The sequence below is a fragment of the Solanum lycopersicum genome, chromosome 2 (genome assembly GCF_036512215.1).
Source record: "Solanum lycopersicum chromosome 2, SLM_r2.1".
Classification (NCBI taxonomy): Eukaryota; Viridiplantae; Streptophyta; class Magnoliopsida; order Solanales; family Solanaceae; genus Solanum; species Solanum lycopersicum.
Genome location: NC_090801.1, coordinates 64,681,220 through 64,705,262, shown reverse-complemented (window position 1 = coordinate 64,705,262; position 24,043 = coordinate 64,681,220). Strand labels below are relative to the sequence as shown.

The window sequence follows — 24,043 nt, the reverse complement described above, 5'->3', positions numbered from 1 at the left end:
AAATCTATTTTGAAGTAATATTTATTATTTGATATATTATATATTTTACAAATAAAGCAAATCAACCAATTAATAATAGTAAAAATCAAACTAATTTGTATTGTCAATCCCTTAAGCTTGTTCATATTTTTCATTAAAATACTTGACATTTTCAATTCAATTTTCTAAAGTAAAATTATGTACTTTCAGTTGTTGATATTTACGTTACCACATGAAAAATATCATCTCTTTTAACTAACAAAACACATCAACCTCAAATGAAAAATGTTAGAAATTTGACAACTTGGTGAATCAAATACGTATATAATTACAAGAACGGCAAACTTTTTAACTTGTATTTTTCTTCTGATGGTACAAATATGCTGAATGATTTTCTTCTGCAAGTAAAGAGATGCAACAATTCATACATTTTAACAGAGATATTCAAGACATTGAAAAGAAACATCTGACTATATTTTCGTTCATGAAAAGAATAAATTGAATGATAAAAGAATGAGCAAAAAAGGCTTGACATCTGCTAATCCTAACTAAATTTTCTCCCAGATTTGCAAATGCACCGCGAAGCGTATCAACAGCTCAACCATATACGCGAGACTCCGTGTTAACCTCAAAACTGAACAATTATGACTCTCAAGAGTAAAGTGGAACTTCAAGAAAAGCCAACTTCTCCTCAGCATTGAGAATTTCTGCAGCTAGCAGTGAACTTCCCATGACCTGTACGACTTAATCAAAAATAGCAGACTACTGTTGTGGATTGCTGTCACTGATTCCCAAAACCCATGCTGAGTTTTCTGAACGACATAGTTCCTTCATAACCTGCACAAGCATAGAAAAATATATAGGATTCATGTCGTCAAGAAAAGATTTTCTATATTTTTCCATCAGGAATTAGACAAAAGAAATGAAGCTTCTGCACGAATTTTTTAAAATTCACTGCAATATGACAAAACGCCAATATTTCACAATACAAAGTTCCAGGCAACTTGAAAGATTCTAGACCACAATAGGTGTAGTATAGAGTCAGATGACATGGAAGTTTGGAACTGTCACATTTTATATTCTATCAGAAAAGGAAAAAAATAATGGGGAACTGGGATAAGAGGATCGGAAACAGGATACTGCAAACATCTATCGGATACATCTGCATGTGCTGGTAAATAGATCAACTTCATAATATAGTGCACGTATGTCCAAGTTATTTAAATCCCAATAACTTTCCAAGGCCAAGCCGCCTGTGTCAGCACATAAGCAGGATCATGACAGAGTTGCTTGGATCCAATTTACATAAAAGAAGAGCAATACAGAGAAACCTGACAGGAGGCCAGGAGAAAAAACAAAGCCTGAGGTAGAAACATCACCACACCATACAAAAGAGGATAAGAAATGCATCCTGTCAAATGCTAGTGTTAACTTTGCCATTTTTGTTTCTTTTGCAGTGATATCTCCAACTCATTTGGCATAGTCAGGCAGAATTGCCAACTTTTATCGTACTCCAGAAAATGTCTTTGATCATCTCTAAACATTCAAACAGGACTAAGGCATGAAATAATAACACCCCAATTTAAAGGTCAGAAACATCTGCGATGAAGGGTGAAGTTCCAATATAAAACTTACAAAATTTAAATTTCTTAAAGTAATTTTATAACAAGTTTTTAGTGGTTTACCCAAAAGTAGAAACATGTACTGTTTAAAATCAGGGGAGCTATGAGAGCTAGCTTGGGATAGATAAGAGGTTTGTTACTTGTCTAGCCATTGTTTTACGAGACCTACTGGGAAACAATTTTCTCCACTCACTCCTCAATAAAAAGCTGATTGGAGACTGTCTCTTTCTCTTCTTTGCACATACTAAACAGATAGGTGATTACACTTCCATTTCCTTTTTTATATTGTTCTCTCTGGTCTCTAGTTATCTGAATGTGCAAAATCACCACTGCTGCAAGTCATAAAAATATGAGGGGTAAATGGTACTAGGAGGGGTGGAGAAGAGATTAAAACATACTGCATTCCACCTTAACTTGGTCTTCAAAATTATTATTTTTTAAAAAAGGTCTGATCGGCTTAATTTTATAACAAATGAGCAGTTTGCATAAAACAGTGCCGAAGATCATTTCCTATTCTAGGATTACGTTGATAGCTAAAACACAGAGCAGTTCCATGAAAAAAAATATCATGCACAGTTTTCTCTACATGATTAGCTTGGTCTGTGGTGAACTTTCACATTTGTCGTAATCAATTTTTTTCTGTTACCTGTAGTAATTTGAAAAAGACAGTCATTAATTTGAACATAAGGGTGTGTCCGGAATGGACGAAAACAAGACCCAGAATATGTTTCCTCATTTTCCCCTGTACAGTTGGTTAAAAAAATTGGAGATCATTTTCTCTAGGAAAACAAGTTCCTTGAAAATGAGGAACTTCGTGGAAAAAAAATGAGGAAAATGACTTGCCTAGTGGAAAGTAGGGAAAACAAGTTCTAAAAGTGGGATTTCACATTGATTTAATCTCCCCTACCCTCCACAACACACCTCATCTTCACCCCATCCCTCTTAGCCCCATCCCCATCCCCACCACACCTACAACCCCATCTCCATAGTATTTCACTATCTAGAGTATGTAAAAATGTTTTTAAAATAATATGTTTTGCTTAAATACTAAAAACACGGAAAAATAAGAAACTGACTTTTTTCAAAAAAGCATTTCCCTTTGTAACGAACACACACCCTAAATTAAAACTTTCCAAACCATAGATCCAATAATAATAAAAAGAAGGGGAAAAAAGAAAATAACAGTTCTTGAAACTCAATGGAAAATTAAAAAGGAAATTCTTTTTAACTAGCAGACAACAACAACAATATACCCACTGAATCCCACAAAAGGGTTCTATGGAGGATAGAGTGTACACTGACCTAATCGCTACCTCATGGAGGTAGAAAGGCTGCTTTTTGAAAGACTTTCGGCTCAAATTTAGTAAATCCAAACAAAGAGTAAGAAAGCAGTGGAGGGGAAAACATAGAACTAACAAGGAAGCAGTGCAAATCCTACAAGAAAGGAACAAGAACAAAATAATGCTCTAACCGAAACACATTAAACAACAAATTATGATAGATATCAAAAGCAAGAACTACAATAATACAATCAGTATGAGGACAAACACCAACACACCTAAAACCCTCGAAAAGCAAGACAACACTCCTGGTTACTAACCATCTACCCTAGTACGCGTCCTCCACACCCTTTTATCTTAACTCTTAAGGCCATTTCCTCAATAACCCGAAGTTGAGTCATATCCTGTCTAATTAGCTCTCCGTAATACTTTTTCAGTCTACTTCTACCTCTCTTCGTACCCTACTATAATCAACCTCTTGCACCTCCTTATTGGAGCATCTTCGCATCTCCTCTACACATGTCTAAACCATTTCATCTCGCCTCCCTCATATCTTTTCCACCACGAAGTCCACTCCCCCCTTATCTTAAAAATCCTCATTCAAGATCTTATCGCTCCATATGTGCCCACATATCCACCTCAACATCCTCATTTCCGCGATATGCATCTTTTGAACATGGGAGTTCTTGATCAACATCCTCATTTCCGCGATATGCATCTTTTGAACATGGGAGTTCTTGATTGGTTAGGACTCTGCTTCATACAACAAAGTCGGTCTAACCATCATTTTATAAAACTTATCTCTAAGTTTTGATGATACCATTTTATCATAAAGACTCTGAATGCAAGCCTACACTTCATTCACGCCCACTAATACGATGTATGATATCATCATCAATGTCTCAGCTTCCCTGGATTAGAGACCCAATGTACTTGAAACAATCTTTCTTGGGGGTTATCTGAGGGTCAAGTCTCACCAATCTATAGGACCAAATCCAACAAAACCTCCATCGACATCCCATTACTTGCAAGTCCATGAAACATTGAAACGCTTCTTTACCATGAAAGTTACCAGTTCATATGTGCATTCTAGTGATTGAAAGTGTTAAAAAGATGAAATAGACCTAAAATTATTTGGAGGTGGATCAAAGACCTAAAATCAATTGGAGTTAATGTGGACTTGGTTAGATAGAATACAACTACAGAACTACTTGTACTAAGCTTTCATGGTTGTAGCTACACATACATTAGGTTCGAGTACATACAAGTTTGAGATATAGAGAACCTCTATTTTTTGAGACCCCTAAAATATGCCCTCAAGACAAATTTCTTACAAGTATTTAAATAACCCGAAGTAGGCATATTTGATTGATTGACTAATCGAAATCGCTGCATCAACTATGATTAAAAAAACTGTTCAATTATTGACTTCTGCCACTACCTGAAACCCCATACAATAAAGTCAAAGAAGATATAACTTAATTCTCATGACAAGTAAGAAAAGTACTCACCTTTTGAAACTCCACAGTGGTGACATCCCTTCCCAGTTGCAACTTGGCAGCTTCAACTATAGATGCTTTCTTTAGCTTTGCATTCGACCCTTCGGCCATAAAAAGATCAATTACAACTTTCCTGAGAACAAAAACTATGTATTAGCCACGGAGCAAGGTGTTTAAGTGTTAGTTATATAGCAATAGTTACTAACCTCAATGCATCATACTGTGGATTATCTGGCGATGACTTCAAAACATAGACACCGTGGATGTTTACAGCAATCTGATTAACCACTGCCTCTATCTCCTTTCGAAGTGCATCAGAAATACCCGCGGGTGAAATTATAGCTTTCATTGGATCTTCCTTTTCCATCAGTTCGCAAATTTGAAGCAAACTGGCAAAAAGTAAACAGTAGATTCTAAATTGGTTAGGGGTCACAAGTTTAGATGGATCAGGTAAATAAAACAAGTAGTGCACAGTTTGTTTTTTTTCTTGAACAACGAAATTACTCTGTTCCTTCTAAATCTCAGACAGATGAGGAGCACAGGAAAAAGACAATGTTGTATATTCTATGTTATGATACATTACCATTCGAGAAAGGTAAAGTAGATATACAACATACTGAAAAGGCAACATAAATCTTGCGATGGACAATTTCGACCTAAATCCTCGCACAGCTCACCTCTAACAATAAGTCAATATAAACAGGACTCTGAGTGATACCACTGCTCAAAGGTATCAAAACATTCCAAAGCAAAAAGAAATGTCCTATAACTAGACCATCTCATCTTTTCAGAAGACTGATCATACCAGTGTTTTGGTCAGTGAAGGGCGAAACGGGTCTGGCCCGCAACAAGGCAAGGGCACTCGCCTTTTGAAGTATGGCGCCAATAAATATAAAAAAATTAAGATATTTAATTGCATATATAAATAATCAAAATCTCAATAGCAATAGCATATTAGCAAATATTTTAATTCAAAAACTAAAAATAGATAGTACATACTAAAAAAGTCTAGAACTTGAATAAGAAAAAAACAGAACAGAAGTCCCAACAGAGAAAAAAACAGAGGTAGAAGAACTTTGAAGTCTAAAGAAGATGAAAGAAAAAAGAAACAGAGGAAGAAGAAATACGTATTGGTTGGACTTTGGAGTCGCCGGAGAAGTCTAATCATGTCGATTGGTTAGAGTTGTAGTCTAAGAGTGCATTAGCTTAGTTTTGTAGCGGCTATGGCTGATAACCTTTTGAGTATCTACTTACTTTCGTAATCTCTGCATCTTCTTGATGCCATCTATGAAATTCTCTTACTTCATCAAAAGAAAAAGAAAAGAAAGGATGAAACAATCAAATAAATGGAGGGTGAAATCAGGAAGAATTGAATAAAGAGGTAACTTACAGTTTACCCACAAAAAGGTGAGGGTTCTTGACCCAAACAGAAAGGGAGGACAACAGGTGGCAGAAGTTAAAGGGAGAATAGCTATTTTAAAAAGCCCCAAAATAATTGTAAAAATGTTGAGCAATCAAACCAAGGTCAATAAACCACCTGCTTGACCCAGGTTTCTGCATGCTCTAACAATTATGAATACCTAAAATTACGTTTAACTATATAATAAACAGCAAAGGCAGAAAGTTCATAAGTCATTTTCAGAGACCTCACCTGCAAACCTTATGGATTCTAAAAACATTTTGAAGCGCCTTAGGTAAAGCTCCACGAATTTCTTCTGACAGAGATGTTCTCAAAAATGTCGTAGGAGTGGGCTTATCACTACTTGACAACGCAGGAATGTTGGCCTTTGGGTTTAGAGGATTCTTCAAAGTAGGCCTGTTTCTTCCTCCATGCATAATATCATTGATCTGTTTCCCCATGGACTCCCAGATAGCTTCCTGCTCTCTTACAACATCACCATAGAGGTTTTCGAATTTCTTGTCAGGAAGCTCTTTGAGCTTCCAATCATCCAGGTCAGGCCTCTCAACAGCTAATGATTTTAGAACTGGTGTCGCAGCTTTAAGGAATTCAGGCCTCCTGCCAAACACTGACTTCTTAATTAAAGTACTCTTGGTAAACTCATAAAGAACAAAATTCCTCGCTAAAACTTCGACTCCATTGTTTGTGTCATAGACTAATGAACTTTTTGCAACCCACAATCCTTGAACTAATTGTGCGCAACTTTTGAGAACTTCCAAAATCTCATCAACAGGATTATCTGGAGCTAGGTGCTTTAGAGTATCAAAACGATGAATTGGAGGTCCCTGTTGCGAAAAGAATTCATATTTAGAAATGTGCTGAGTTATAAGCACCATGGGGCCATCTAAACAAACTTTGTTGCAGCCTTGCAGGCATAAAAATATAAGCAGTGCAAAATCCAAATAGTAGGTACAAACCTCAAGAAGCCAAGTTCTAACACGTTCTTCAAAAGGTTTCTGAGACAACCTGAAAACCATCCATTTGGCAATTTACAAGTTAGGAGCATAAAATGACTGGGAAAGAATGCTAATTTAACATAATTGAGAAATATGGCATATCCAGTACTGATATCTATTCTACATGGCTTGGATACTGAATGGAAGAAACAGCAAACTTCTGGCTAGAGAAACTGCATATTTATATTTTACTACACCAGCACACCTAGAATGAATACAAGTCACACCAGTCAATAATAATTAATTCCAAGGAATCAACTTTAACAACTGATGGCTATTTAGAACAAAGTTCTTTTTAAATGAAAAGAAATCAATTTGATAGATGACAAAGGTAGAACACCAAGGATAAGATGACCAGTGAGGTGCAAGTTTGGCCAAGTAACATGGTGAAAATGTATCCAACAGCATATTCTGGAACAACAGTCCACTCCCGTCCTCGGCCTCAAGAAGTGATGAACAAAAGAAATGGAAATAAGATTTATCACATAAAAATGCCCCGAAGATTTTTGTAGATCTGCCAATCACTCCAAAACTAGAAAGAAGCAAGACCATGTTTTCTTATTTATTTCATTGCTAGAACATCGAGAACAAAAACTACTTTCTGGAAGATTAGGTTCTCTAGCAAACAAAGCATAATGTAAACTTGCATTTCATACAGCTCATATTTATTACAATGACAAACCAAGAAAGCAACAAAGCTTTAAGCCTTTAACCTACTCTCCCTCTCCCCCTCCCCCACCCCCACCTACCACCACAATGCCAAAATTAATTCCGTAACACATTTTTTTATAAACCGGGGACAACAATGCTTCCTGCATATACTATAAAAATAGATGTTGGAGTGAGTGAACACCTCATCTAAAAGTTGAGGCGGATTAACAGAGCATACTCTTATTTATTTAGTCGTGCTTACAACACACCCCAAACATGCAAGTCTTATTCTTTTCCATGGGTCAAGCACGAGGAATTTTTTTCGTAATGGTGGTTGTGAAGCTCAAAGTCAGGACACCTGTCTGCTTTGATTTGTCCATATAGTTGTTTGTGTTTATAGTTAATTTATCTTTACAAGTATAACTTTTTTAAATTTTTATGGTCTTGATTCAGTTTTCTTCAGTAAAATGCACGCTTTAATTTTGCCTCGCAATTCAAGTCTGAGTTCTCTCCTTTTCCTGCTTAGCCTACCACTTCATGGTGTTAGTATCAAAATCTTCATAGCCCCAGCAGACTGGAGACTTTTTTCCAACTTTTGACTGACATATGCAATACTGAGAGAATTCAGAATCTAGATTGTTTCTAAAGCACACCTTAGAGGGAACACCAATATGTACTTGACCGAAATATAGACCAAGTTCAACCATCAAAATGGGTGGGGGTGGGGTGAGGGGTGGGGGGACAGACTGGACCTTAGAGTTTGAGCACCTAATAGCTTCCAGTATTTTCTTGTGTTCACATTCTCTACTAATTTTCCCCCCAAAATATTATTTGATCCAACATCACACATCGTCAAAGATTAGCTAAACCTCCCAATGCTGCATTTTTAGAAATCCCCTCCACAATATTTTGTTGAACTTGATCTGTTAGTGAAATTCTCCTTTCTCCCCTGAGTCCAAGCCAGCAGAAGCATTCATGTCAAGGTGGATCTAGAGGGTTCACCCAAACCCTCGACTAAAAATGACACCATTTGGATATTTTTAAATTTTTGTGTACATATAGAGATTTTGAACCTCCTAAATATAAGATGACGTTGGCTGAGGGGGTTCAAAATTCACCATGAGGTTCCAAGTTCAAATCTCAAGTACTACATTTTCATTTTTTGAACCCTTGTAGTGAAAAAATCTGGATCCGCCACTAGAGAGATTTTTCCCCATCTCAGAAAAACGTTCTCCTTCCCAATTTGATCTACAAATTTAGTCAATCAGAATTACATCCATTGACGTTGTGCCTAGGCTTAAGCTACTATGTGAATCTAATCTCTGACACTGTAGGAAATTACCAGTCCATCAACCAAAGACGAGTCAATTGCTAACTAAAAACTAGATTATCAACAAGTAATCAAAGATCATCAAAATCTCATCTTAACATTGTACAGAAAGCAAAAAGAGATTAACTAATTAAATAAATAAAGTGGAAGGGGGAGATAAGGAAACAGATTACAGTAATATGTGATTTCTTTGAAAAAGAAGATGATAATTTGCAGTTAGTTGAATGGTCCAACAATACTAGAGGATGATTACGCCACATATCAAAGAAGAAGACAGCTCTACGATCATAGATGTAAATAAAATTTTCTTTTTGTCTTTAGCAGCACCTCCAGACCTTTCAATGTCAAAACAATAGATGTGAAGGACCAACTAAAGTGTCTGCAGTACCTTGTTCTAAGATTTCTTAATCTGTCAATGTCAGTTGGTCTTGCAGGACAAATGGCATTCAGATAATCACTCCTGTGTATCAAATTTGCAGGAAGAAAACTGGTATTAGAATAAAAATGAGAGTAGATGTGCAATTTGGATTCTGAAAGTGTTAAGAAATCTTTTTTTTGCATCGTTCAGTAGCATATGATATTTGGAGCATGTTCTTTTCTATTCTTGCACTAGCCTGGGTCAATTAGAGTAGAAGGTTAGTAGATATTATTCCCGCAGTAGTATCATTCATGTATTTTAATATTCTTAGATTATTGTGTTATCTTGCTGTTGTTTTGACTTCTTTTACATATCTTTTGGAGCAAAAGGTCCTATCGAAAACAGTCAATATTCTCAAGGTAGGGGTGTAAGGTTTGAGTACCCACTACCCTCCCAGACAACACTTCTGGGATTACACTGGATTTGTTGTTGTTGTTGTTGACTAGCTTGGGTCAAGCCTTACAGCATCAAGAAGCGTATGAAAGCTGGTGTTTAGGAAACAGTCTCTGCTGCTATTTTTTGGTACATGGGGAATGAATGGAATCATAGATGTTTTGTGGGATTTCAACTCCTACTCGTGTACTCAAAGCAAAATACTTACTGAATTTGTTTTTGTAATAGTTGGCTCAATCAGGCCCCTGTAACTAGTTGTGTTCAATTTTTGGTCTACACTGGGTGTGTTGTTGTTCACTACTCCTTAGTGATAGAATAGTGTTTTAGTGTGTCTATGAGCAGGCACTATCTCTGCGAGAAAACACTGGGTATGCAGTGGTATGAGGCTATGAGCAGACACTATCTCTGTGGGATAACACTGGGTATGTAGTGGTATGAGGATACGAGCAGACACTATCTCCCTCTCTTGTAATTTTCTGCTTGCATCTTCTGGATGCTTTTTAGTGAATTACCCTTAGTTCATCATAGAAGAATGAGAGTAGATAAATGTATGCTCTGAGGCAGGAAATGTATCTTTTAATTGTCCAGAACAGAAGCAGTTTGCAAAAAATATATATGGCTCAAGCGAAGAAAAATCAACCATATTAGCAGATACATACGGGATCATTGAAAATGGTACTGGGGAGCCTCCCTCCATAGCCATTTTTTGAAGATGTCTGGCTGAAATGTCACTCCTAGTCCCATGGTATTTTAGATGTAACCAATGCTAAAACAGGAAATGAAACAGATATCAATAAGTCAAGGATCCGCATTAATGAAACTGTTTGAAATGATATTGGCAACTGCATGGAGAAAGTTAACTGCTCTTGAGTACAAATAAATAGAAAACACTTGCAACAGAAACGTCAAATCCAAAATTGTAGACGAAAAAACGGCAGCCACTCAAGCAAATGAACATTATGAAGAGTTATTAGCTAATACTGAAAAGCGGAAATTTTGTCATGTTAACAGGTGTTCATACCTCTCCAATATCCTTGTAGTTCCCAGGTAGTTTGTTCTGCACAAAGGATACGTGTTTCAAGAATAGATCAAAGAAAAGGTAAAGCACTTATACGAAAAGTTTGAACAGCATCAGGGGAGGGATAGGGTTGAATCAGGTCACCAAGTGAGGCAAACTGGGAAGGCAGATACTGGGCTCCTGAGTCCTGGGTAAGATTGTGAAGTTCACCATTCTAGACAAGAAGTCTTGAAAATAGCAGAAAGTGCTTAACCATAGAAGACTTATCTTTAGGTATTCCTTTTATCATTATTTATCCAAAATTGTGGCAAAGCTAGTAAATCAGGAACAAAGAAGTCCTTAACATACTACAACTACATCCCCCAGTGTAATCCCCCAAGTGTGGTTTGGGACGGTAAGAACTAAGATGTATACAGATCTTACCCCTACCTTTGTGGGGTAGAGAGATCGTTTCCGATAAACCCTCGGTTCAAAAAATGAAGTTAACCGGAGAAGGGGAAAAGCCTTGACATATGATATTTTAAGTGCTAGCCACTGATATGTACCATAATATCACATGAAAGGTAACTGTATACAAGGTTCATATAAGTTGAGCTTAGAAGCTGGCATCAAATAGCAAATCATGAATGAACCTGCTTCTTTGACAGACCCACAGGCTTTTTCTCCTTGACGTCTTCGTTTTCACAACTTTTTTCATCATTGCTGGTGGTAAGGTTCTTCAACTCACTTTCCTTACGATGCTGCAGTGATGGTCGGAGCTGTACAATTGCATGAACAGGATTGAGGTGGAACTGCATAACAAACAGGAAGCAAGAGTGTGACTATTGAGAACATTAATAAGCTTTGATACTTATTTTATCAATTTTTTTGAGAAGGTAACATTTGTGTATACTGACAAGTACAGTATATAGGTTGTACTGAAAAGTAAAAAGCATTTTTACAGTATATTTTTTCTTTTGACTGCAGCAATGAGCTTCAGATAGTTATCATCAAACTTAGAGATTTTACTTGAAGTTCCTCACACCAATTTATATAAGAAACAGAAGAATATAACTAGGACTTGACAATTTTTTAATATTAAGTGGCAGAACTTGGGCTAAATAAGAGAGCCAGAGGTATTATAACAATTTCCAACTCCATAGGTAACAGTTGAGTTAGATTTGACAGCAGACAGCAAATAGTTTGCTTCAACTTGAAGCTGATAAAAGATTGACTTGATTACATTTGAGGTTGAGAGTGTAGCCGCCCGATATTGTTCTGGTCCAAATTAGTTATTTTTTAATAATTACAAAAAAAGGACAAAAGCAGAACAGGATAAGCACATATAAAACCTGTGAAGGACTAACTTTTAGTCAATCAGAACTCCACGAGACCAGATGCTAAATATGCATTCAAGCCATCAACAACAAATCATTTACCTTATCACCAATGAAGATCCCAACAGCAAAGTCAGCACAAGTAGATGATGGCACCCATTTTGTAGAAACAATCTAGAAATTCAGAACCAATCAGATTCTGGGTCAAACAATTAGAACTGTAATTCCTGCTAAGGGAACAAATATCAAGTGCGGAGTTTCCAGACTCTAATTGTCAAAGTTCTCAAAATACAACCTCCTTATCCTACTACTAACAACAAAGTTACAACCGTGAAGTCGAATGCATGTTGAATGTGACACCACCTGATTACAAAGAAGTGGATATATTAAGCAAAAATGACAAAGCTTAACAAAGTGATTCTTGTTCCAACACCTCATTTGCTCTGTAAAGGGTGTAGGATCGACTCTTGCTCTAAACATTACATTTGAAAATTTTTGAGCCTCTTTTGTTAAGAAAATTGAGGCTTAAAGAAAACAAAATTGAACACTCGACTCCTCCTAAAGTCAACAGGATCCCATGACCCCCCACCCCACCTCCTCCCACACGCGGGTCTGCCTTTGTCTGTATATACACGTGTCCATTAAGAGCAAGGAGTAGGCCCAAAACAGATGGTATTACAAATGGAATTTAAGGCAGAGAAATGGGAGGAATGTAATACTCCCTCCATTTTAATTTGTTTGACTCGTTTCGACTTGGCACATAGTTTAAGATATGAAGAGTTTTGAATCTTGTGGTCGTAAACTAAGAAAAGGTAGAAGGGACTAAATGTCCTTTCATTTTGTGGTTTTAAACATGCTAAAATTAAAGAGTTACCAAACAAAAGGAAAGCGACATGACGAAAAGAGCTGCAATGTTTTTCCGACTAAGTAATATGCCCCTAACCAACAAATGTAGCTGGTAGCTCCTGCACAAGTCTTACACATATAAAAATAAATCACCTAGATTCTTTTTTTTGTCTTTATTGCTGGTTTAAGAAGAGAAAAAACAATAAAAGTCTAGCTTCCATAGCTCTAAAAGAACCTGTTTTTTTATTGTTGCTGCATGTACAGAGTCTCTGTCGAAATTTTTAGAATCAAAATCTATTGCCAAATCAACTTCCATTTCTGCCGATGAAGGTCTCAACCTCACCTGCAAAATGATTAAAAAATCGATTTTAGACATCCAAACTGGTCATTTAAAACCAGCCAATCAATTCCTGTCTTTAGCAATATCACATAACAGTGACCAATTTGTTCAAAGGAAAACACTAAAAGCAGTTGTAACTCACATCTTGGCATCTTTCATCCAAACCATAGGGACGCCATTCGGACCTCAACGGATATTGGAGTACATAGAACTGAAAAAGAAAAGAAAATATACTTCACAAATAGAAAAATTTGCAAATTCAACAATAAAACAGACGTATATTGAATCAAGAAAATCTACCTCATTGGCGGAAGGGGTAAGCCACACGTCAACTTCACGAACAACTTCATCCTGATCGCTATCAGTTTCCATTCCGACTTGTTCTTCTGCAAGATCGTTTCCCGTAGTCTCTCCATTCAAAAGAACGTCGTCCTCAACTTTTGCCTCTCCGTTTTTCACTATATGATCTCTTAGAGGGGGTTGTGATACAAATTCTTCCTTTTTAGTCGGAATCTCTGAATCTACCTTCAATGGCAGTGTTTCACTTTTGGGTTGGGGCTTTAATTTGGAGTTCTTGGGAGCGAAACGAGCTTGCCTGCTCGGGACTTTACTTGGACCGTCGAAGTCCAAATCCATCACTGCAATTTTCTGGATGGAAAAGTGAAACTTCAACTCCAAGTAACAATGGTGGAGGAAGGGTTTAGGGTTTATTAGTTGGAGCTGACGCTTTAACAGTTCTGTGGGTCTGTTTTACCGTCTGATTAAACAAGAGCAGAGGTTAAATGAACTATTTAATAAGGGACATGATTATATTATAGCATCATAAACCACAAGGAAAATTAAAATAATGAAGTAAAATCAGAATTATAAGGATTGAATTAAAAATTTGGTCGGATTTAGGATAGATTGAGTCCTAAATACCTATAATTTTTAAATATTTCTTTTCAAAAGGATTGTAATTGTTTCATCATTATTAAATAAATAATATAAATTAAATTTTTGATTGAAGAAATTGTGAAAACTGATTACGTAAAATTATATGACTATGAAAAATAATTATTTTAAATGACAAAATAAAATTGTGATTATTATGGTCAATTACTCTAAACATTTAATTTCCATTGGGTGCTTGGACGCCAAGGAAGTGGTGGAGGAGGAAGGGAAGAAGAGGTGATTTGTCATATAAGGAAAAAACTCTTAAAAATTTTTAGAAGTGTAGTCATTTTTCTTCTTTCAATTAAACATTAACCCTTTTTTTATTTAAAATATTGATAAATTTTTATTGATTTTTTAATACTTTTTAGTTGTTCAATATTTATTTTAAACGTTTTAAAATTTTCATTGTCATCAATAGATCAGGATTATGTAACAATAATCAATATATATTCAACATATAAAGTACTCTCAGCTATAAACAAAAAGCAAAACATTGTTAGAAATTAAATTTTGGAGAAAGCAACGTATAATAATATAATATAAAAGTTTAGATTAATTTTTATCTTTTTGACTTATAAATTAATAATCATAAATTAAAAATTTCAACATATCAAATTGAATTATTTTAATTTTAAATTAAATATTTTTTCAACTTATTTAAACATTTTAAAAATACTTCGACTTAAATACATTTTTAAAAAAACGATTAAAACAAAGATCGGCTAACAAAGAAATAAATGATTTTGGTAATTTTCGTGATATGAAACCATTGGGAAACGACCTTTCACTATCAAAGTGAAAATCTTCGAAGGCATCCTTAAACCCTACTCCATTTCAAGCAATCTCTAAACCCTAGAAAAAATGTCTTCTTCCATCGCTTTGCGCCAGGCACGCCACCTCACAACAACCGCCGCTGCCGTCGCCTCGTCACCTTCCACCATCACCATCTCTATCTCTAAAGCAAAATCAAAGCTCAAAGTCGAGCACGACCCTGATAAAGCCTTCGAGATTTACTCCTCCGTTTATGATCGTTACGTTTCCTCTATGTCCTCCCGCTATGCACAAGAATTCACAGTCAAGCGACTCGCTAAGTCACATCGTTTCTCTGACATCGAAAATTTCCTCGAATCTCACAAGAATAGACCCAAAATTTTCATCCATAATTCGTTCTTATGGTGTCGTCGGCATGTTTGATCACACACTCAAAATTTATCATCAGATGGATGATTTAGGCACCCCCAGACCAGTTATTTCCTTCAATGTGCTTTTATCAGCTTGCGTGCGCTCAAAACTATATGATTGTGTCCCCCAGCTGCTTGATGAAATTTCAGTGAAGTATGGATTTTTACCAGATAAAGTGTCGTACGATATACTAATTAGGTCATATTGTGAAATGAGATCGTCGAAAATGGCAATAAAAATACTCAAGGTGATAGAGGAGAAAAGTGTGGAGATTACAACGATTACTTTCACTACCATACTTCATTCATTCTACAAGAAAGGGAAGAATGATGAGGCGGAGAAGGTATGGAACGAGATGGTGAACAAAGGGTGTGGTCCAGATGTTGGTGCATACAATGTGAAGATCATAAACATTCAGGGGGGTGATTTGGAGGGCGTGAAAGCTTTAATTGAGGAAATGACGATGTTGGATTGAAACCTGATACGACTAGCTACAATTACTTGATGACTTGTTATTGTAACAATGAATTGATGGACGAGGCACAAATAGTTTATGATGATCTGGAGAAAAATGGGTGTAATCCAAATGCTGCAACTTTTAGAATTTTAATCTTTTATTTGTGCAACAAGGAAAGATATAAAACTGGTTACAAGGTGTTCAAAGCTTAGTTTGGACTGTGAAGAAGAAGCTCTGTTGTTTCTTGCAATATCTTATATCTTTGCATTATTTCTATTTATAAAAAGATAGTATTAGAAGATTTGTTTTTTTATGAATTTCTTAAATCATGTTTTAAATTTTTTTAAAATTATTAGTGTATACATGTTATTATATTGTTGTATATTTTCAATTACAAACTAAATATTTATGAGATTATGTTCCGTACTTTCACGTTAAAAAAACGGTATAAATTAATTTTTAACTTATGAATTACAAGTATTAGAAATTTTAACTTTTGAATTTTAACTTATTTTTGTTATTTTAACTTTGAATCAATAGTAATATTCCTTCCGTCCGAAATTATTTTTTATGGTTTCTATTTTTAATGTTCAAATTATAAAAACTTTAACTAACATTTGAGATATATTTTTTCATTATATTAATATACAAAAAATTATAACTTATAGTACTTTTCATATCGTTTTAGAATATCTAATTTTTCATTTAAAATATTAAATTAATTTGATCTAATTAAATTTTAAAAATTCATTAAATTGACTTTCAAAAAATGTGACATGACAAATAATTTCGAACAGACCATACCATTTTATTATTTTATCTAAAAAGGCCCTAAAATTCTTTTAAAGCAATTATGACCTAGAAACATCAATCCGAAACACACTTTTTAAGCCTAGTTCCTTTACGTTGCCCTTCATAGAACGACAACGTTTGGCTCCGCTTTCACAGCACGGGCGATCCAATAACACAAATACACAAATACTCAACCGTGGCCCAGTCTCTCACACACTTTCGTTCATCTGTCCAACGATGCCGTCCGTGAAACCCTTAGCGACCGCCGCCGGCGCGCTACGAGCCCGTGTTAGTTCGGGCCTCCGCACCAGAGGAGGACACGGGCCGAATCCATTCACCACTGCGGGCCACCAGGATCGACCTAACGGATACCTATTCAACCGTGTTCCACCACCGCCTGGACAGTCCCGTAAATGGGAGGATTGGGAACTCCCTTGCTACATCACCAGCTTCTTCACCATCGTCATCCTGGGTGTGGGACTCAATGCCAAGCCCGATCTCACCCTTGAAACTTGGGCCCACCAAGAAGCCCTAAAACGCCTCGAACTTGAATCCGCCGATGCGGAATAATATGTGGATCTGCTCGGGTATGGTTTTGAATTCCGCCCTTTTTTGGATTGTCAAATTAGGGCTTCGATAAATGGGGATAGTTTTCCTTGTTTATAGTTTGTGTTTTTAGAAAGTTGGGAAATAAATGTTAAAACTTTTAAGCGTAGACTTGAAGTTTGAGCTTACTGTTTTGTTCAGTTCTAATGAAACGTTGGATGCTGTAAACGCAGCAATATGATAATTGTGAAATGACAATGGTTGACAATATTATTCTTTTTCAGTTTCACTCGGGAATGCATATTGTTCGCTTGTAATTGTGTTTAATAGTATGTTATGCTTGGATCAGGTTATGTGATTGACAGGTTAGTTTGTCTGTGATTTGAGAAAATTCAAGTATGATGGTTGTGTTAGACTAGTTAAATATGGGCGACTGAGTTCAATTAGTCGACTATGCCTCAATCCCAAGCTGGTCGCGTGTCTGCTCGCCTGCTGCATTTATACCAAAAAGAAAACCTGCAAACTGAACTAGGCAAGAAAACTACTTTGAGAAGGATGAATTATGCTTGTTTAAGGTTCCATTCTCTCGATATAGAGGGTGAAGGGGCGGGGGAGAGGCATGCTTGTTTAAGGTTCACTGTTAGTGACAGAGTTGGGTGTGGGGTGGGGAGGGAAGGGAAAACACCTAAGAAGTTATCTTACCTGTTGGAGTAATGCCACTTATTTTCAAGTGTTCTGATTGCTAGTTGTAGGCTTGGAATAATATTTCCTAAGAAGTTATCTTGCCTTTATAGGTTGATCTTGCCATTTGTAGTAACATCCCTCTCTTATTTGCAAGTGTGCTACTCACATGTTACTTGAGAATTGAGATATCAAGTTTCTGAGAAGTAATTTTGCCTTTCTATGTTTCGGGTCAGCATGCTTAAACTTTGAGGTTCTTGTGTCCTACGCTAGAATACTTGTATGAACTTAAGGTTTCTTGATCTGTTGGATGTGTGAGTGGAGGTGCACGTGCAAGTGGTTGGTTTCACTGCGAGTCTTGCAACTTGCACATCATAAGTTTCCATTCAAGGAGAAGGTCTTGGCACATAGATTATTGAGGAGTTAGACGACTTGCACATAAAGTTGGTGAGAATTTTTCTTTTTGATGAGGTAAGTATTTTATTCATAAGAGCAACTATGAGTTGGTAATGACATATTTGTACAAGGCTAGCAGCATTCCTTTTACTACCGTAGGGGATATATATGAAATCTAATAGAGGGTCAGCAGCAATTACAAGCTCCACTTTACACCAAAAGCAAAGCAAAAGAATTCAAGGGTCATACAGTATTACTGATTAGGTCATTGTGATATGGGGTTGCTGGAAATGGCAATGGAAAGACTCAAGGAGATGGAGGAGAAAGGTTGTGGAGATTACAACGGTTATTTTCACTACTATACTACATCCATTCTACAAGAAAGGGAAGAGTGATGAGGCGGAGAAGTTATGAGACGAGATGGTGAACAGAGGGTGTGGTCCAGATGTTGGTGCGTACAATGTGAAGATTATGAACATTCAGGGTGGTGATCTGGAGGGCATGAAAACTTTAATTGAGGAAATGAGCGATGCTGGATTAAATCCTGATACGATTAGCTACAGTTACTCGATGACTTGTTATTGTAAGAATGAATTGATGGACGAGGCAGAGATGGTTTATGAGGATCTGGAGAAAAATGAGTGTAATGCAAATTCTGCAACTTTTAGGACTTTAATCTTTATTTGTGTAAGAAGGGAAGGTTTGAGACTGGTTATAAGGTGTTCAAGGAGAGTGTGAAAGTTCAAAAGATCCCGGATTTCGATACACTCAAGAATTTGGTGGAAGGGTTGGTGAAGAAATCAAAGTTGAAAGATGCAAAAGGGATGAGTAGGACCGTGAAGAAGAAGTTCCCTCCTAATTTGGTAAAAGCTTGGACCAAGCTAGAGGAGGAGCTTGGTTTGGCTGAAGCCCCTGATATTAGAGTCCAATAAGACTAGTTTGACTGTGTAGGTGGATGTTTTTGGACGATTTTGTTAGCTTGAAGTGTTTATACTCATTTTCATTACTTAGATGGCTTTTAGATCATTGAATTTCTCTTGTTTATCATAAAGATGTGAGTTCTAACTTGGGACCTCCCATTGTTATGACCTTTATGAAGTTAATATAGAGCTTTACATGATGTTTGAACTCCATGAGCTAAATGTCCTGTTGATCCATTGCTTTGTTCTTCTCCCTCATGAATAGGTTAACCAGGCATGAAATATGTAATACACAAAGCCACCTTCACTTACCACCATTATCACTCCATTCATTTCAACTTGTTTGTCTTGGTTACTAGAATATTTTGAAATAAGTTCTACTCTTTGATTTGGTTTGGTCAATGCACACAGCATATCAACGTATTTAAGATTGATCTGGCCATGTTCGGACAGAAACTAAATTCCTGGCGAGTAATATGTAGCGCCAACAAATAAGGAGAACTTGATGTAGTGTCACTGCATCAAGTTATACGCCGAGTGAATTTAGTCCGATTGACTTTGATTCCATGCGTTCTCATTAAACGAACAACAAAGACAAATTTAACACAGATCAATTTTAAGGAAAATTCGCGCAAAAACTTGATCCAAGTACTCATTCAACGTCATGCACATCAAGCCACAAATGGCCCAAACACTGATTCTGCCTTTTTTATTATTATTACTATTAATAATCAAATTATATACTCTCCTTTGTTGTTTATTTGTTTTCACTTGATAAGGGTTTAAAAAGTTAAAAACAATTCTAAATTTTGTGGATGTACCTAAAGTAAATGTCATTTAAAGAGTACTTTAACGGGATTAATTTATTTGTCATCAATATCCTTTTTTAAAAAATAAAGAGTTATTTCAAATCACCAATGTTAAAATATGAGTGTGTTTTTACTGTTATTCAGTTAGATTTTCTACACTAATAATTAGTCAATACTTATTATATTCAATTATATTTTTATTTTTTAAATAATAAATATCTTAATTTATTTTCTAACAAGGATAATAAAGTTGTTCAATAAAACTAGAAAAAGGAAACAAAGAGAGAAACGAGAAGATATGAATACGTATAATATTTGCCGCACGTAATGAATTGGACCTAAACCCTGAAAAAATAACATTTCTTATTCCTCTCTCTTGCATATCTCCGTTTATAGCGTGCACAGCGCAACCGCACGCCGCCGCGGCACTACCATTACCATGAACATCTCAACTCTAAGACTCGATTCCAATCCAATCACTACGGCAACGGCGACTCACCGGAATGGGATCCTCGGTTGCAATGGGACCTATAGTTATAGGTTCAATCAGTTCCAGCAGAGGAAGAAGACTGCTTCAATTGTCGTTTGTTCGACAAAGCCTCTTGCCTCGGTAGTGGACCATCAGGGGGTTAATGAGTCAGGACTGAGACGAATTGAGTCACTCAGTCAGGTATCCGGCGTGTTGGGTTGCCAATGGGGCGATGAAGGAAAGGGAAAGCTCGTTGATATACTGGCTAAACATTTCGACATTGTTGCTCGTTGTCAGGTATATTTATATGAGTTTATGTTCATAAACAATTTGATATGCATGATATCTTAACCTTGTAAAGGTGAGTAATAACTTGCTTTAACCGCTTAAATAACACTCATACTGCAAAGCTAACATCTTGGAGTAAATTTTAGGCCATATCAAGAACAGTATTTGCTTTGTTATGTGGAAATTCTGTGAGATATGCTTGGTTGCAGTAAGTGGGTGAATTAGGGTAAAGGAGGCCTCCTAAAGATGCCTAGTGGAACCTTGGTTTCATAGTTCTGTAGAGAACTGTTTCAAATTCTATATTATGAAATTATCAATGTTTATATCAAATATTTTTTTTTTAATGTTTCATACGTATTACTTATTACCAATTTGTTTTAAACTTAATATTTTTTTGCTATCCTGTCATTCCATTTTACTTATATTGCCTGAGAGATAAACTTGTTAGCTATGATAGCTAAGCTTTTCAATAACGTTTCTTGCTGTCAGGGTGGAGCCAATGCTGGGCATACTATATACAATTCTGAGGGGAAGAAGTTTGCTCTGCACCTTGTCCCTTCTGGGATTCTCAACGAGGAAACTCTGTGTGTTATTGGTAATGGAGTTGTGGTGCATCTACCGGGACTTTTTAAAGAAATTGATGGTCTTGAAGCTAATGGAGTTTCTTGCCAAGGAAGGATCTTGGTATCTGATCGTGCACACTTGTTATTTGATTTTCACCAAGAAATAGATGGGCTTAGAGAAGCTGAGCTAGCTAAATCCTTTATTGGAACCACCAAGAGAGGCATTGGGCCATGCTATTCAAGCAAGGTTATTAGAAATGGCTTAAGAGTAAGTGATTTAAGGCATATGGACACATTCCCCCAAAAGCTTGATCTTTTATTATCAGATGCCGCTGCAAGATTCCCAGGCTTTAAGTATGGTCCTGACATGCTCAGGGAAGAAGTGGAACGCTACAAGAAATTTGCTGAGAGGTTGGAACCCTTCGTTACAGATACCGTGCACTTCATGAATGATGCTATATCTCAGAAAAAGAAGATTTTGGTGGAAGGTGGTCAGGCAACAATGTTGGATATAGATTTTGGAACATACCCTTTTGTGACTTCATCCAGTCCATCGGCTGGTGGAATCTGCACAGGTCTTGGCATTGCTCCCAAAGTTGTTGGTGATCTTGTTGGTGTGGTAAGCAAACTTGATTTATTTTCTTAAGGGAGCTTTTCCCTTGCACTGAAGAATGAAGAATTCTCATGACGTTCAATTTTATCTGATAGTCTAGCTAATATTATGGGAATAAAGCTAGTATTATCTTTCCAAAAACATATTGCAGTACATATATCATCGTCAATCGGTTTAACATGAAATGTACCCAGCTCTTTGCGAAAGAATATGATCTTCATATCAACTAGCTCTTTGGAACCGATTCACAGCATGGTCTTTCATTTTGCATTTAGTGTAGAGCAGTAAACATTTTTAACTGATGTTTCCCTGCAGGTTAAGGCATATACCACAAGAGTTGGTTCTGGTCCTTTTCCAACAGAAATCATGGGCAAAGGTGGTGACCTTCTTCGTTTTGCTGGGCAGGAGTTTGGCACAACCACTGGACGTCCGCGTCGTTGTGGTTGGCTAGACATAGTTGCGCTGAAATTCTGCTGTCAAATAAATGGATTTGCTTCTCTTAACCTTACAAAACTAGACGTGCTGTCAGATCTACCAGAAATTCAATTGGGTGTTACTTACAGGCATCCTGATGGCTCAGCATTACATTCTTTTCCCTCTGATCTTCGTCTTCTTGAGCAAATAAAGGTAAGTTTCTTTTATCTTTCTTTCTTCTTTCAACATCCTTTTGCATGATATTGTGGTGTTTGGAAATCCAGATTATTAGTTTCAACTTCATGGGGAAATTGAGCTGTATTAACACATTGTGTCACTGAAAAGCATAGATCATTGAAGTTTCATTTGTGAGGAGTTAACTTTTGTTTGATTTCCTTTACCCTGTTATTGAGAGATGAAAAAAACTAAGTTTTCTGATTTTTTTGGTACTTCTTTGTTCTTTCAGTCTGTCGTTTTCTCCCATGTATCTTGATTTTTTCCTATTTTTTGTTCATATCTGGAGACCTTCATTATGCATATTGAATCTTTTTCCCTCCTGTTGTGTGTCTTAATACCATTTTGTACTTTCCTGTATTTTGACTTCTATTATTTATCATCTACATCAGGTGGAGTATGAAGTTTTGCCTGGGTGGAAGAGTGATATTTCTTCCATCAGGAAGTATTCTGACTTGCCTAAGGCTGCACGCGAGTATGTAGAAAGGATAGAGGAGCTTGTTGGGGTACCTATCCATTACATTGGTATAGGACCTGGTCGTGATGCCCTTATCTACAAGTGATTTTAGATTTTTATCATCATATTGCCAGAGTCATATTCTTCAAATTGTTGGTAAACCTTAGACTAAGCTTGTAGTAACATCATGAATTATCATTTTGATGTTATTGCTTAATGTAAAAATTATGTCTCTGTTGTCTTTAAAGCTAGAAATTTTGTTAGACCTCCCAAGGAAAAGTCAGTTAAGAATGCCAATGATCAAGGTTTCCGTTTAGCTTGTCCAAGTCTGCTAACATCAGCAAATATCCTCCCACCCCTAAAGAACAGGGGATTGATTACCCAGGAGTGGTTTAAAAGGTTTCCCCTCTAGTTGGTGATGATTTTGATTCTAGTAAGATGGTGCATACAAGCAGCTACCATAAATCTAGTCGTATTAGACCTATTAAAATAGTTCAGTATTTTCAGAAGTTCCATAGTGAAGAGGGAAATATAAGCACATCATTTACATTGTAAGCATCTACAAATCTACTAGCCTCTGCTGCTGCCTCGTGATGTGATCTTCTGTACCCGTTATTGCACCTAGTGCGTCTTATCTGTAACTTGTTGTATCAGCAAAGAAACATTGTCATCTTTCAGTAAAACTCCACACTCTGAAACAACTGATTTACAATCATGACCTCTATGAGGCTGTTGATCATCTCTTTTCAGTATTCAAATCTGTTGAAGAAATCCATTAAGATCAATCTGAGGCTTCTCTTGATCATGACGAGAATTTGACTTCCTTTTTCTCCTCCACATGTGGAATTGTTAAGTGGCGTTTGTTTGGTTTTGTTTTGTATTCCTCTTTTCCCTTGAGTTGTTGAAGTCTTTGGTGAACATTAGGCTTGAGCACTTTTAAGTTTAGCCAGCCAGTGCTATTAGGGAATACTGATGAAACAAAGTTGTTGCTGGAAGTGAACCATTAGAACTTGTGTGATCTGTTCAATGGATTGAAATTAGCTCTCATATGGGGTAAATTAAGGTAAGACAGCAACTTCTTCTGCTGTAGCAAAAGATCCTAACCACAGCCAACTTCACGTCTTTGGCTCTTTGATTTTGGCCTTGCGTTAAACGCGTTCTGAGGGTCACCTTTTCCTC

The 24,043-nt window shown here is 36.5% G+C and overlaps 4 protein-coding genes and 1 pseudogene across 5 annotated transcripts; 4 read left to right on the top strand and 1 right to left on the bottom strand.

Moving 5' to 3' along the window:
- Positions 1-287: 287 nt before the first annotated feature.
- On the bottom strand, positions 288-13,886 carry LOC101252245 (uncharacterized). Of its 2 annotated transcripts, XM_004232337.5 has the most exons (13): positions 13,408-13,886; positions 13,250-13,318; positions 13,003-13,110; positions 12,024-12,095; positions 11,238-11,396; positions 10,609-10,644; positions 10,247-10,353; positions 9,165-9,236; positions 6,757-6,805; positions 6,032-6,624; positions 4,587-4,769; positions 4,393-4,513; positions 288-816 (listed from the first exon to the last, which is right to left on the bottom strand). In XM_004232337.5, exons 1-13 carry the CDS (start codon positions 13,741-13,743, stop codon positions 742-744), a joined length of 1,980 nt encoding a protein of 659 aa, XP_004232385.1. In that variant the 5' UTR covers positions 13,744-13,886; the 3' UTR covers positions 288-741. The 2 variants fall into 2 exon arrangements, with proteins under 2 accessions (XP_004232385.1, XP_019067953.1); XM_019212408.3 differs by lacking the exon at positions 9,165-9,236.
- A 973-nt stretch (positions 13,887-14,859) lies between these two features.
- Positions 14,860-15,931, top strand: LOC101257040 (small ribosomal subunit protein mL103 (rPPR7)-like; annotated as a pseudogene).
- Positions 15,932-16,549: 618 nt separating this feature from the next.
- On the top strand, positions 16,550-17,309 carry LOC101252836 (uncharacterized). The gene has a single exon (XM_004232339.5). It carries the CDS (start codon positions 16,712-16,714, stop codon positions 17,042-17,044), a length of 333 nt encoding a protein of 110 aa, XP_004232387.1. The 5' UTR covers positions 16,550-16,711; the 3' UTR covers positions 17,045-17,309.
- Positions 17,310-18,517: 1,208 nt separating this feature from the next.
- On the top strand, positions 18,518-19,029 carry LOC138337093 (small ribosomal subunit protein mL103 (rPPR7)-like). Its single transcript, XM_069294406.1, has 2 exons — positions 18,518-18,712; positions 18,766-19,029. Exons 1-2 carry the CDS (start codon positions 18,518-18,520, stop codon positions 19,027-19,029), a joined length of 459 nt encoding a protein of 152 aa, XP_069150507.1.
- Positions 19,030-20,069: 1,040 nt separating this feature from the next.
- Positions 20,070-23,111, top strand: LOC101253148 (adenylosuccinate synthetase, chloroplastic). Its single transcript, XM_004232340.5, has 4 exons — positions 20,070-20,592; positions 21,073-21,765; positions 22,075-22,386; positions 22,800-23,111. Exons 1-4 carry the CDS (start codon positions 20,266-20,268, stop codon positions 22,968-22,970), a joined length of 1,503 nt encoding a protein of 500 aa, XP_004232388.1. The 5' UTR covers positions 20,070-20,265; the 3' UTR covers positions 22,971-23,111.
- The last annotated feature ends 932 nt before the right edge of the window (positions 23,112-24,043 follow it).